The 12,480-nt window shown below is 49.6% G+C and overlaps 1 protein-coding gene across 1 annotated transcript in view; it reads right to left on the bottom strand.

Moving 5' to 3' along the window:
• Positions 1–5,397, bottom strand: part of LOC130114638 (voltage-dependent calcium channel subunit alpha-2/delta-1) — a 116,538-nt gene extending 111,141 nt beyond the window's left edge. Inside the window, exons 1-2 of the mRNA XM_056282499.1 lie at positions 5,179–5,397; positions 4,998–5,137 (exon numbers count right to left, since the gene is read on the bottom strand). Of these exons, the coding sequence (XP_056138474.1) occupies positions 4,998–5,137; positions 5,179–5,397 (359 nt within the window). The remainder of the gene's footprint in view (positions 1–4,997; positions 5,138–5,178) is intronic.
• Between the last annotated feature and the right edge of the window lie 7,083 nt (positions 5,398–12,480).

The following is a 12,480-nucleotide window of genomic DNA, read 5'->3' as shown; positions in this document are numbered from 1 at the left end:
CACGAGATGCAGGAAGGGAAGTATAGGGCAGTAAAATACACCTGAGCGTGTGGATGCATAAATTCACCCAAATACACACACACACACACACACACACACACACACACACACACACACACACACACACACACACACACACACACACACACACACAAACGCAGGCACGCACGGACACACACAGAATGACACACACAGACACACAGACAGTGTCATTAATATTGCATGAGATGGATAGGGAGTGGGGTGGGATACAGATGATCTCATTGCCATTCACTCACTCACACCGACTTAGCCGTGGGATTCCGCGACGGCCAAGAGGTACATAAGCCATTCCGTACACACAGACACTGACAAAACACGTAGACCGCAGACACACAAAGAGACAGACACACCAACATGCACACCCACAAACCATTTTGAGAAACGTGTCATTTGCAGAAGCTCTGCACACAGGGTCCCTAATGAGCGTAAAAGCCAGATATGTGTGCAACACGGGCTCTGAAGGATGCTGAGGGAGATGGAAAGAAAAGCACGGCAGATGAGAGCGACAGAAGAAAAATGAAAGTGAATTGGAGAAAAATGCTTAATGGCAGAGGGGGGAAAAAACTACAGGAAATATTCAGGCTAAGTACATGTTGGTAAAATTAGAAGATTGGAAAGAAGTGTAAGCGGCAGCATGGGCTGAGAAGTGCAAAAATTGTTTAGGGAAAGTGAAAGCAGGGTGATATATTCCAGCAGTCATTACTGGCCTGCTATCATATTCTGAGGTGAAATTTGTTGCCAAACACCTGCGAGCTTGTTGAATGAATGTGTACTTGCTGCCTGGAATTTTTCCTTGCAAAATGGTTTCAGACACCACAAACAAATTTGAAACCACAGAAATAAAAGAAATTTTAGAACTTTTAAACCAATATTTGCCCGTAAATATCGTTGTCACAAAATTGATTTTTCCAGTACAGCCACAAATCTATGACTACGGCCTCGAACCTGTCGTTCCAAGATCCCAAATGGCATCTACCCCAAAGTGCAGACTGTGCATAGATATATCACTTTTGGGACACTTTTTGTGATAAAGCTTTGGGTAGTGACCGAATACCGGATACAAGCGGCTGAAATGAGTTTCCTCCGTAGGGTGTCTGGGCTCAGTCTTAGAGATAGGGTGAGGAGCTCGGACATCCGGAGGGAGCTCGGAGTAGAGCCGCTGCTCCTTCGCGTTGAAAGGAGCCAGTTGAGGTGGCTCGGGCATCTGATCAGGATGCCTCCTGGGCGCCTTCCTTTGGAGGTTTTCCGGGCACAGCCAACTGGGAGGAGACCCCGGGGTAGACCCCAGAACTCACTGGAGGGACTACATGTCCAATCTGGCCCGGGAACACCTTGGGATCCCCCAGGAGGAGCTGGAGGGCGTTGCTGGGGACAGGGGTGTCTGTAGTGCCCTACTTAGCTTGATGCCACCGTGACCCGACCCCGGAGAAGCGGCTGAAGATGAATGAATGAATGATTTTTTGTGATAAACTTGTTGAAAAAGCGTTTCGTGTATCTGCATGTAAAATTTGTGAGAGTGAGAGGAGGTGGGGCGGGGTTAGTGAGAGTGTAGCCAGTCTGAAGTGTGGAAGGTGGTACACAAGTAAGCGTGTGTGCTGGAGATCGAATGTTAACGTTATTTCCTGCTCTGCCCTAAAGAGGATGCTGCATGTGGTGCTGTCGCTGCGGGTGAACTCGACGGGTCTTCGTGGTGTGACTGCATATCCACTGAAAGTGACGTTGCCATCACTCCTGGCTCTCCGGTTCTCGCTTCCCACATGCCAGTTCTGGGCATGAAACGTCAGAAATGTCATTCAAGCAAAAAAATTAATGAATACATATTAATAATAATAAATTGTTGCATGTTCTCAAATTTAGCCCTTAATACTACACCAAACAATAGCAATTAAATAGTGTACATGCTTAGGCAACATTTTCATTAAGAAAGATTGACTATTAAAGTGATGCATGCCGTTCATAAGTTATTTTGACAGCAAATTAAAATGTCTTCTCGCTAACATGTTAATTTTCAAAGGGAAAATATTGTGTACTAGAAGAACCCCGCTACAATATAGCGGTGTGGTTATCCACCCGTCTAAATCTCACTCCTCTTCATCCTGCCAGCTAACCACCTTCCCCCTGCCCTTAAACCCCCCCCCACTCCAACTCCCTCCCCCCAAATGCTCAGAATCATCTGAAATGCTGAGAAAAGTGGTTTTTAGCCATTTTTAGAAAATGCATATTTTGCATAATTATTATAATTATATTTCAATTTTCTGCTATTTTTCTGGTCCTCTCTGGAACAATACCTAAGACCTCCAAAAAAAATGAGGATCATAAGTGCATTTTTGCAAAAATGCATATATTTTGCATAATGCCAAAACATTTCTAAATCCCAGAATTTTTTTTTTATATAGGTGAAAAAAATCAAAGATGCTCAGAATCATCTGAAATGCCGAGAAAAGTGATTTTTAGCCATTTTTAGAAAAATTCATATTTTGCATATTTATGCATTATTATGCATAATTTTAATTTTCCGGGATTTTTCCCTTACTCTCTGAGACAATACCTACCACCTCCAAAAAGAATTAGGATCATAAGTGCTTTAGTTTTCGGTCCCGCTATCTACACTAACTAACACACACACACACACACACACACACACACACACACACACACACACACACACACACTAACATCACACACACACACATTACGAAAATATATGAGTAGATGTATAGAAAAGGACTGCATGAACTTTCTACCACAATGGAATGTATAAGAAAAAGGATCTCCATTGTTGCGGTGCTCCACCCATTTCATCATCTTCAGCCGCTTCTCCGGGGTGGGGTCGCGGTGGCAGCAAGCTAAGTAGGGCGCTGCAGACGTCCCTCTCCCCAGCAAGGCCCTCCAGCGCCTCCTGGGGGATCCCAAGGCGTTCCCAGGCCAGATTGGACATGTAGTCCCTCCAGTGAGCTCTGGGTCTCCTCCCAGTCTGACGTGCCCGGAAACCCTCCAAAGGAAGGCGCCCAGGAGGCGTCCTGATCACATGCCCAGACCACCTCAACTGGCTCCTTTCAACGCGAAGCTCCGAGCTCCCTCCGGATGTCCGAGCTCCTCCCCCTATCTCTAAGGCTGAGCCCAGACACCCTATGGAGGGGGCGCTAATTTAGAAAACGCTCCTGTGGGTCGTATTAGAGGACAAACGACCGATGTGGTCGTATGGGTTGGAGGACTTGTTGGATCATACAGTTGAAGCTGTTGTAAGCGGTTATTTTCTTGCCCGGTGCGGGATTCGATATGAGGTGTACTGCACCACAAGGCGACGTCACCGACCGCTCGGCTAAAGGGTCAGACCCGTTAGCTAGGGGCTAAAGGGTCGGCGCTAACCCTAGCTAGGGGGCTAACGTGTCTTATTAGTAGTTTACACGGTGTACAAAAAAATATTAGGCTGATGGGTCCAGTATGCGAGATTAGCCGCGGACACACACACACACACACACACACACACACACACACACACACACACACACACACACACACACACACACACACACACACACACACCAACGCCATACCCCCTCCAGGCCACCGCCTGACGGGGATAACAAGGATGACAGGTGCGTGATGATAAAGCTGAAACAAAGGCCGCCACCGTACCTGTACCGCTGTACCGCTGTCATGGCGGCTCTGGATTAAAGCCTGTGCGCAGTTGTGGCGACTGCGGGGAACAAAGGAGTCGCCGAGAGGCTGAAGTCGGGCCTGTTACTTGTCTGACGCGCAAAATAATAATAAAATCACGGAGATCCAAAAAGAAAAAAAATACGTTTAACTTTCTATTAACTAAAAAGATGACAGACTCGCGATAACGCGCAACAAACCCATAACCAGAGAGACCCCAGCGACCAAAGAACAAACAAGATGGCGGCGCGGCGCGGCGCGGCACACCCTCTCCCGCCATTTTCCAGGGGCCTCGTCTGTCAGTCGTCACTACGGGCAAATCTGTTCTCCCACACCCATGGGACTTTTTAGCCCTCGCGTCGGTCTGACAGACAGCTGCAAAGCATGCTGGTTATTTGTAATTCCTTCCTCCTAACGTCTATTGCAGTGTTTCTCAACCGGGGGTCCGCGGACCCCTAGTGGTCCGTGGTGTAATTGCAAGGGGTCCGTGAAAATAAAATATCTTTAAAAAAAGATCCTATGACATTTATAGAAATAGGATTATTTTACTCAAATGTGACCGAGACCTTTATCAACCTAAACTATAAAGGGTAGCAGGACTTTTTTCTCTAATTACATGTTTCACAAGTGTCATTTATTGTATTTTAATAAGAGATCTCGCTCCCGTTTGCATTGTTAAAAGTTGCTGCATAAAAATTCTGTTGTTACATATATCTGAAAGTTACTGAATACATATTCTGTTTTGTTACATATATCTGAAAGTTACTGAATACATATTCTGTTTTGTTACATATATCTGAAAGTTACTGAATACATATTCTGTTTTGTTACATATATCTGAAAGTTACTGAATACATATTCTGTTTTGTTACATATATCTGAAAGTTACTGAATACATATTCTGTTTTGTTACATATATCTGAAAGTTACTGAATACATATTCTGTCTTGTTACATATATCTGAAAGTTACTGAATACATATTCTGTTTTGTTACATATATCTGAAAGTTACTGCATAAGAATTCTGTTTTGTTAACTATATCTAAGTTACAGCTGAAAGCTCTTATTTTTGCCCCAAAGAGTGAATAAATGCTATAATGCAATTTAAAAGGCAGTTTCTACTGTTTCTATCAAACTGCAACCCCCCTCCCCCAAGATCAGGTGGAGGGGTCCTCAGGGTAGATCAAAAATACGCAGGGGGTCCAGGACCCGAAAAAGGTTGAGAACCACTGGTCTATTGTATTGTAACGCGCGTGGATAAGTGGACACGTTGGTCCTTGACTGACGGGTCTGACCCTCTAGCCGAGCGGTCGGCGCGGTCTCCCGCGGTGCGGGCGGTGCGGGTTCGCGTCCCGCTGGGCAGGGCAGGACTGGGCAGGGCTGCGCTGGGCAGGGCAGGGCAGGGCAGGGCAGGGCTGGGCAGGTTAGGGCAGGGCTGGGCAGGGCAGGGCAGGGCTGCGCTGGGCAGGGCAGGGCAGGGCAGGGCAGGGCAGGGCTGGGCAGGTTAGGGCTGTGCTGGGCTGGGCAGGGCAGGGCAGGGCAGGGCAGGGCAGGGCTGGGCAGGTTAGGGCTGTGCTGGGCTGGGCAGGGCAGGGCAGGGCAGGGCAGGGCAGGGCAGGGCAGGGCTGGGCAGGAAACGCGAGCCAAATAAGAGGCCAGGGATCGGGTGAGCTTAACATCCCCGCCCATATCCATGTGTGCCCCGCTATAGCCCTACTCAACATGACCACACAATAAATGATACCATAAACAAAAACCAGCAACTCCAAAATAAACCGTCACCTTAACATCACTACAGAATGACACCTGTCCATCATTCGTGGCTCCGACAACAGTAACGTCTGTGTTAAATGCCATCAGCTGTGGTACACAACACATCTGTGTGACTCAACCCTTCATCCCGTTTTCTAATATCCCCCCTTTCCTCTCGTCCCTCTGACTCCCCCCTCACTTCGACTCCCTTCGTCTCAACTCTCATATCTGCTCTCCTCTCTTTTCCTCCCCCTGTCCCTTCTCTCCTTCCCTCTCCTCATTCTGTTCCCCTTTCTTTAACCTCACATCCCTTCTTTCCTTCTTTAACTCCTCTCTCCTCTGCTTTTCTTTCCTGCCCTCCCCTGCCCTCCCCTGCCCTCCCCTGTCCACCCCTGCCCTCCCCTGCCCTCCCCTGTCCTCCCCTGTCCGCCCCTGTCCTCCCCTGTCCTCCCCTGCCCTCCCCTGCCCTCCCCTGTCCACCCCTGCCCTCCCCTGCCCTCCCCTGTCCTCCCCTGTCCGCCCCTGTCCTCCCCTGTCCTCCCCTGTCCTCCCCTGCCCTCCCCTGCCCTCCCCTGTCCTCCCCTGTCCTCCCCTGCCCTCCCCTGCCCTCCCCTGTCCTCCCCTGTCCGCCCCTGTCCTCCCCTGTCCTCCCCTGCCCTCCCCTGCCCTCCCCTGTCCTCCCCTGTCCGCCCCTGTCCTCCCCTGTCCTCCCCTGCCCTCCCCTGCCCTCCCCTGTCCGCCCCTGTCCGCCCCTGTCCTCCCCTGTCCTCCCCTGTCCTCCCCTGTCCACCCCTGTCCGCCCCTGTCCTCCCCTGCCCTCCCCTGTCCACCCCTGTCCGCCCCTGTCCTCCCCTGTCCTCCCCTGTCCTCCCCTGTCCTCCCCTGTCCGCCCCTGTCCTCCCCTGCCCTCCCCTGTCCTCCCCTGTCCTCCCCTGCCCTCCCCTGCCCTCCCCTGCCCTCCCCTGTCCTCCCCTGTCCTCCCCTGTCCTCCCCTGTCCTCCCCTGTCCACCCCTGTCCACCCCTGTCCGCCCCTGTCCTCCCCTGTCCTCCCCTGTCCTCCCCTGTCCGCCCCTGTCCTCCCCTGTCCTCCCCTGTCCTCCCCTGTCCTCCCCTGTCCCACGGAAGACAAACAGCGGGCTGAATGCACCATATTTCTGTGGACCTTGAATCTCTCCAAGCTCTTAAACCCTGAAGCATTTACCAGTCAATGAGAATGTGTGTGCGTGTGTGTGTGTGTGTGTGTGTGTGTGTGTGTGTGTGCGTGTGGGGGGGTGGAGGAGATTTTTAGAAATCTCTCCAGATTCTGCCATGACTGCAGCACAATCCACTGCTACTACTATACATGAGTATCTCTCTGCAACACTACAACATAATATTTCCGAAAGCCCAAGGTGGTGTGTGTGTGTGTGTGTGTGTGTGTGTGTGTGTGTGTGTGTGTGTGTGTGTGTGTGTGTGTGTGTGTGTGTGTGTGAGAGAGAGAGGGGGGGGGGAGAGAGCAAGAGAGAGAGAGAGACAGAGAGAGAGAGAGAGAGACTTTCTTTGAGTCTAAATGGTGTATATAACCCACCCCTTTATACTCTTCACTGCTTTTTCACAAAATACCAGTTCAATTCACTTCAGTTCAATTCAGTGATGCTTTATTGGCATGGCTGCATTAATTACAACGTTGCCAAAGCAGGTGACAGTGAAACAGGTTAATAGAGGAGGAAACACTTTTTCTATTTTTTTAAATAAATGGAAACAGGAATAGGTAGAACTGGTAGAAATATAGAACAGTAACTGGAACAGTGTTTTGGTCACTCACTGACCCCGAGGCTATGGCATTCTGACACATAGTGCCGCAAGGTGTGACCTTTGACCCTCTCCTAAAATAAGTGGCCATTGTTCTCTCTCATCCAGCAGTAGAATATTTGGAATCTGGTTTTCAAATGTCTCCTGGTGTTTTTCTCTTATGTTCTGGAAGGTCTCACAATTTAGCAGGAAGTGCATCTCTGTCCCCACCTCACCTGCCGTACAGGGACCACATGTTCTTTGCTCTTTTGGTAGCCAAGACGTGTTGTGTGTCTGCCCTTTTCATGGCCAGACTGTGGTCAGTGAGCCTGTACTTGGTCAGGATGTGTCTCTGACGGTGGAGAGACAAGTCAGCCAATTTGTATTCTCTTCTTACATTCTTCTCTTTCTGTGTGTGTGTGTGTGTGTGTGTGTGTGTGTGTGTGTGTGTGTGTGTGTGTGTGTGTGTGTGTGAGATCAATCTGCCCGTCCATAACATCTCATTCTGTACGGCTCCATAAAGAGCAAGTAAATTCCAGATCATTTTGGTGAGTTTGCTGACATAAACAGGTTAAAAACCACGTAAAGTTTTAAAAAATGCCAGGCTGCCCCCCTGGTAGACCCCTGGTAGCCCCCCTGGTAGCCAAATTGTTACGGCGCGTGCTACAGAACCGCAACAATCCCGCTTCGATTCCAGCCTGTGACCTTTCTCGCACGTCGTACCCAACTCTCTCTCCCCTCGTTTCTTGTCTGCCACTTCACTATCCCCCTATCTAACAAGCGCGGAAATGCCAAAGACATGATCTTAACAGGAAAGGAAAAAAACACGCCAGGATGGTCTTGGTACTCTGTGACGTAAGCATAACAGGATGAACACAGCTGTGGCTAATAGTCTGTTTGCTTTAGGTATTACAGCACACCTTGACAGACAGAAGTAGCGTTAACAACTGTCAACTCTCATTGCCAGTTCTTTGGCACACAGGTCAAACAGACCCGTTATTAATTGCTGCAGCTGTTTACACCCTGCTATGCTTACATCACAGCCCAGACAGCAAAACTGCTGTGGCCCGGACCCGTCCCACACCCGACACTTCATCCGGCCCACGTACCGCGTGGAATGATGGCACTTGGGCGGTCCGCTCCTGTTTGTCAGATCTGGGTCAGAACCAAGCCATAGCAATGCCGCATGTGCCACATATTTGCCAAAGGTGGCCATATTTGTTTTGTGATATTTGGGCCATATTCACCATTTACCACACGGGCCACTTCAGGGTCACATCCAGATCACATGCTGCCCAGAGTACCGCATCTTTGCCAAAAAAGGCCCACATTTGATTTGACATATTTGGACCATATTTGCTGTTATACACGTGGGCCACTTCAGGATCACATCCATTTTGTCAGGGCCAGAAGAAGACCATCAGTGCCGCATCATTGCCGGAAGTGGCCCACATCTGGATGCTGTCTGGGAGAGTACCAAGACGAGCCTGCCATGTTTTTAATCATTAAATGGTTTTTAACATGTAGATGTAGGCAACCTCGCTAAAATGGTCTCGGGTTTAGTTCCTCTAAGTTGTTTGGTCTATTAGTGATCGACGTGGGTTGGGGAGTCATAGAGAAAACCGGGGAGTTCCCAGCTGTCAAGTGTGATGTAATTGCCTGTGTACTGTGTCATAGATGCCCCACTAGGCTATTGTAGTTTGGTATTGCATTAAAGTTGTACAGGACTAAGTGTTGGAATTTGGAGGCATGGAAGACAAAACGATTCACGGGGAAATGTGACAACGTGACGAAAAGCGTCATCAAATCTCATCTAAGGACAGGGCAGTGGTAAGTTCTGAGGGCAAAACCTGAGAGAAGAGAATGTATGAGGTGGTGTCACTCAGAAGGTGGCCTGCCTCATTCCACAAACCAACATCGCAAAGTCTCTGGTATAACTTGACGGCCGGATGTGCATGTATGAATGTTTGCAAGCCCCCTTCATCCTGCGATTGACAAATCATATTTCAGTATCATCCAATATAATTCAGTCATTCATTCATCATCAGCCACTTCTCCGAGGTCGGGTCGCGGTGGCAGCAAGCTAAGTAGGGCACTCCAGATGCCCCTCTCTGCAGCAACGCCCTCCAGCTCCTCCTGGGGGATCCCAAAGCGTTCCCAGGCCAGATTGGACATGTAGTCCCTCCAGTGACCCCGGGGTCTCCTCCCAGTTGGACGTGCCCAGGAGGCATCCTAATCAGATGCCCGAACCACCTCAACTGGCTCCTTTCGATGTGAAGGAGCAGCGGCTCTATTCCGAGCTCCCTCCGGTTGTCCGAGCTCCTCACCCTAAGGCTGAGGCCAGACACCCTACGGAGGAAACTCATTTCAGCCATTTGCATTCACCATCTCACCCTCTCGGTCACTACCCAAAGCTCATGACCATAGGTGAGGGTTGGAACGAAGACTGACTGGTAAATTAAGAGCTTTGCCTCCCAGCTCAGCTCCCTCTTCACCACAACGGTCCAGTACAACGTCCACATTACTGCTGATGCTGCACCAATCCACCTGTCAGTCTCCCGCTCCATCCTACCCTCACTCGTGGCCAAGACCCCGAGATACCTGAACTCCTTCACTTGAGGCAACAACTCATCCCCAACTCATCCAATATAATTTCAGTGAAAAATCCCATGTATTATATATATATATATATATATATATATATATATGAAACAGGCTTGTACTGTCTCATAAAGAATTTACTTGACTCATTGAATTTTATATATATATATATAGAGAGAGAGAGAGAGAGAGAGAGAGTGTGTGTGTGTGTGCATGTGTAGTGCATTTTTTCTGCAGACACAGGTGAGACACAAAAAATCCATCTTTTTTAGATGTTTCATTATCATCTAACCAAATAATCGATAACCATTTTGCTGGAAAGCACCTTCTATCAAAAATAATAAAAAAAGAATGCAACAACTCACAAAATAATTGGCGCAAATAAGAACGTACTAGTCAGCTTGCCGGAGCACCTAAGAGTTAAGACCATCAAATGTCAGAGTCCTTGAAATCCTCCGGCGGCCTGTGCGGGGAGCAGCCCTTTATGCATACTGCACATTTCGCTTCATAAAACCAGGAATTATCGACCATACTTTAAAGCGGCCATGTGTGGAATCTTTATGTGTGTATCCTTTAATATCTTCTGTTGGCGCCTATAGTCGTTTCTGGGAAAGTTAGGAAATAGCTGGGAAAAACTGGTTTACTCCACATTTAGTTTCCCCCCTGGGCTCGAAACCCTGCAGACGGTGCCGTACAGCTTTACAGCAGAACAAAGGTGTCACTAGTCAGTCCAGTAAGGCAACAAATGGGCAACAATAACTTCACTGCTTGCTTTCACTGATGCTACGGATAGTTAATGTGGCAGACGGAGCGAGGATAGCAGAAACCTCAACAAGGAAAATGAGGATCACCGGTTCGAACCCCCCTGTTACCTCCGGCTTGGTCGGGCGTCCCTACAGACACAACTGGCCGTGTCTGCGGGTGGGAGGTCGGATGTGGGTATGTGTCCTGGTCACTGCACTAGCGCCTCTTCTGGTCAGTCGGGGCGCCTGTTCGGGGGAAAGGGGGACATAGCGTGATCCTCCCACACGCTATGTCCCCCTGGCGAAACTCCTCACTGTCAGGTGAAAAGGGGCGGCTGCAGGAGGCATGTGGTAGTCTGCAGCCCTCCCCAGATCGGCAGAGGGGGTGGAGCAGCGACCGGGATGACTCGGAAGAGTGGGGTAATCGGCCAACTACAACTGGGGAGAAAAGGGGGGAAAAGAATCATCCATCCATCCATTATCCAAGCCACTTATCCTACTCCGGGTCGCAGGATGCTGGAGCCTATCCCAGCAGTCACTGGGCGGCAGGTGGGGACACACCCTGGACAGGCCACACCCTGGACAGGCCACACCCTGGACAGGCCACACCCTGGACAGGCCACACCCTGGACCGGCCGCCAGCCCATCAAAGGGCCGATACAGTAACACCAAGGGACAAGTTGATACGGCCAGTTCACCTGACCTACATGTCTTTGGACTGTGGGAGGAATCCGGGGCACCCGGAGGAAACCCACACAGTCACGGAGAGAACATGCAAACTCCACACAGAGGATGACCTGGGATGACCCCCAAGGTAGAACAACCCCGGGGCTCGAACCCAGGACTTTCTTGCTGTGAGGCGACCGCGCTAACCACTGCACCAACCGTGCCGCCCTTTGTGAGAAACACTTATCCCCAATTCCCACATGACCCCCCTAAATCTAGCGGTCACTATTCATAACGGGGCTTCTGTTTCTCGCCTGTACGGTCCGATTTACTCTCTTACTCTCCCATTCTGCCTCCTAAACAACACGGGGAAGAGGATCTTTACTATACCTTTTCAGATGCAGGGTGAAATCGTTTCTAAGATCTGTCTTTCTATTTGTGCTCATCACAGCCTTGTTCAGTTAAAGTTTCTTCACAGAGTTTACTGTACCAGGATAAGACTCGCTAAGATAAATCCCACATAAGCCCTCTCTCTGACAGATGCCATCCGGCCAATGCAACGCTTATTCACAAGTTCTGGCCCTGTCCTTCTTTGACACAGTTTTGGCAGTCCATCTTCAGAACTTCTTCCTCTGTTTCTAATAAACACATTAGTCCCGACCCTCTAATAGCACTTTTTGGTATTGTGCCTGAGGGCTCTTCAGTACCCTCAAAACTAAGTGAGTCTCTTGCCTTTTCAACACTACTGGCTAGGTGTCTCATTCCTCAGAAAGAAAGAAAAAACAAGGCAAAGGAAGAAGAGGCCTCTATCAGCGGGGTGTAAAAAGGGGAAGGAGAGCGTCACAGGGCACGATCAAACACGAGCGTTATGTCAGCCGGACGTTCGGTCTTTGGCAAGAGCGCAGACACCTGAGAGGGTCCAGATCCTCGTGGAGCTGGCCTTTTTCCCTCCTAAACATGCAAGTGAAGTACCGGTGAGGGTATCAAGTGTTGTTACCGAAGCCACATTTGGGGTTTTTTCGGACCAGTGTTTGCCATGCCTGCGGCCGACCGGGTATGACGAGATTTCGTGTCATAGTCACGAATTGAATCTATGAAATCGTGCTGGGGGACACGATGTCGCCGACATTTTCTTGTCCGGCACCACGAAGCGGTATGGGCCAAGTTTTTCTTGCGCCAGTCACGTTATCGAGATGCTGGCTCTGGCTGGTCTGGCCTCCCGCGAGAACGCCGGTCACAAAAACT

This window comes from Lampris incognitus, chromosome 6 (assembly GCF_029633865.1).
Source record: "Lampris incognitus isolate fLamInc1 chromosome 6, fLamInc1.hap2, whole genome shotgun sequence".
Lineage (NCBI taxonomy): Eukaryota > Metazoa > Chordata > Actinopteri > Lampriformes > Lampridae > Lampris > Lampris incognitus.
The sequence above is the reverse complement of the archived record's forward strand: the minus strand, read 5'-3'. Positions and strand labels throughout refer to the sequence as shown.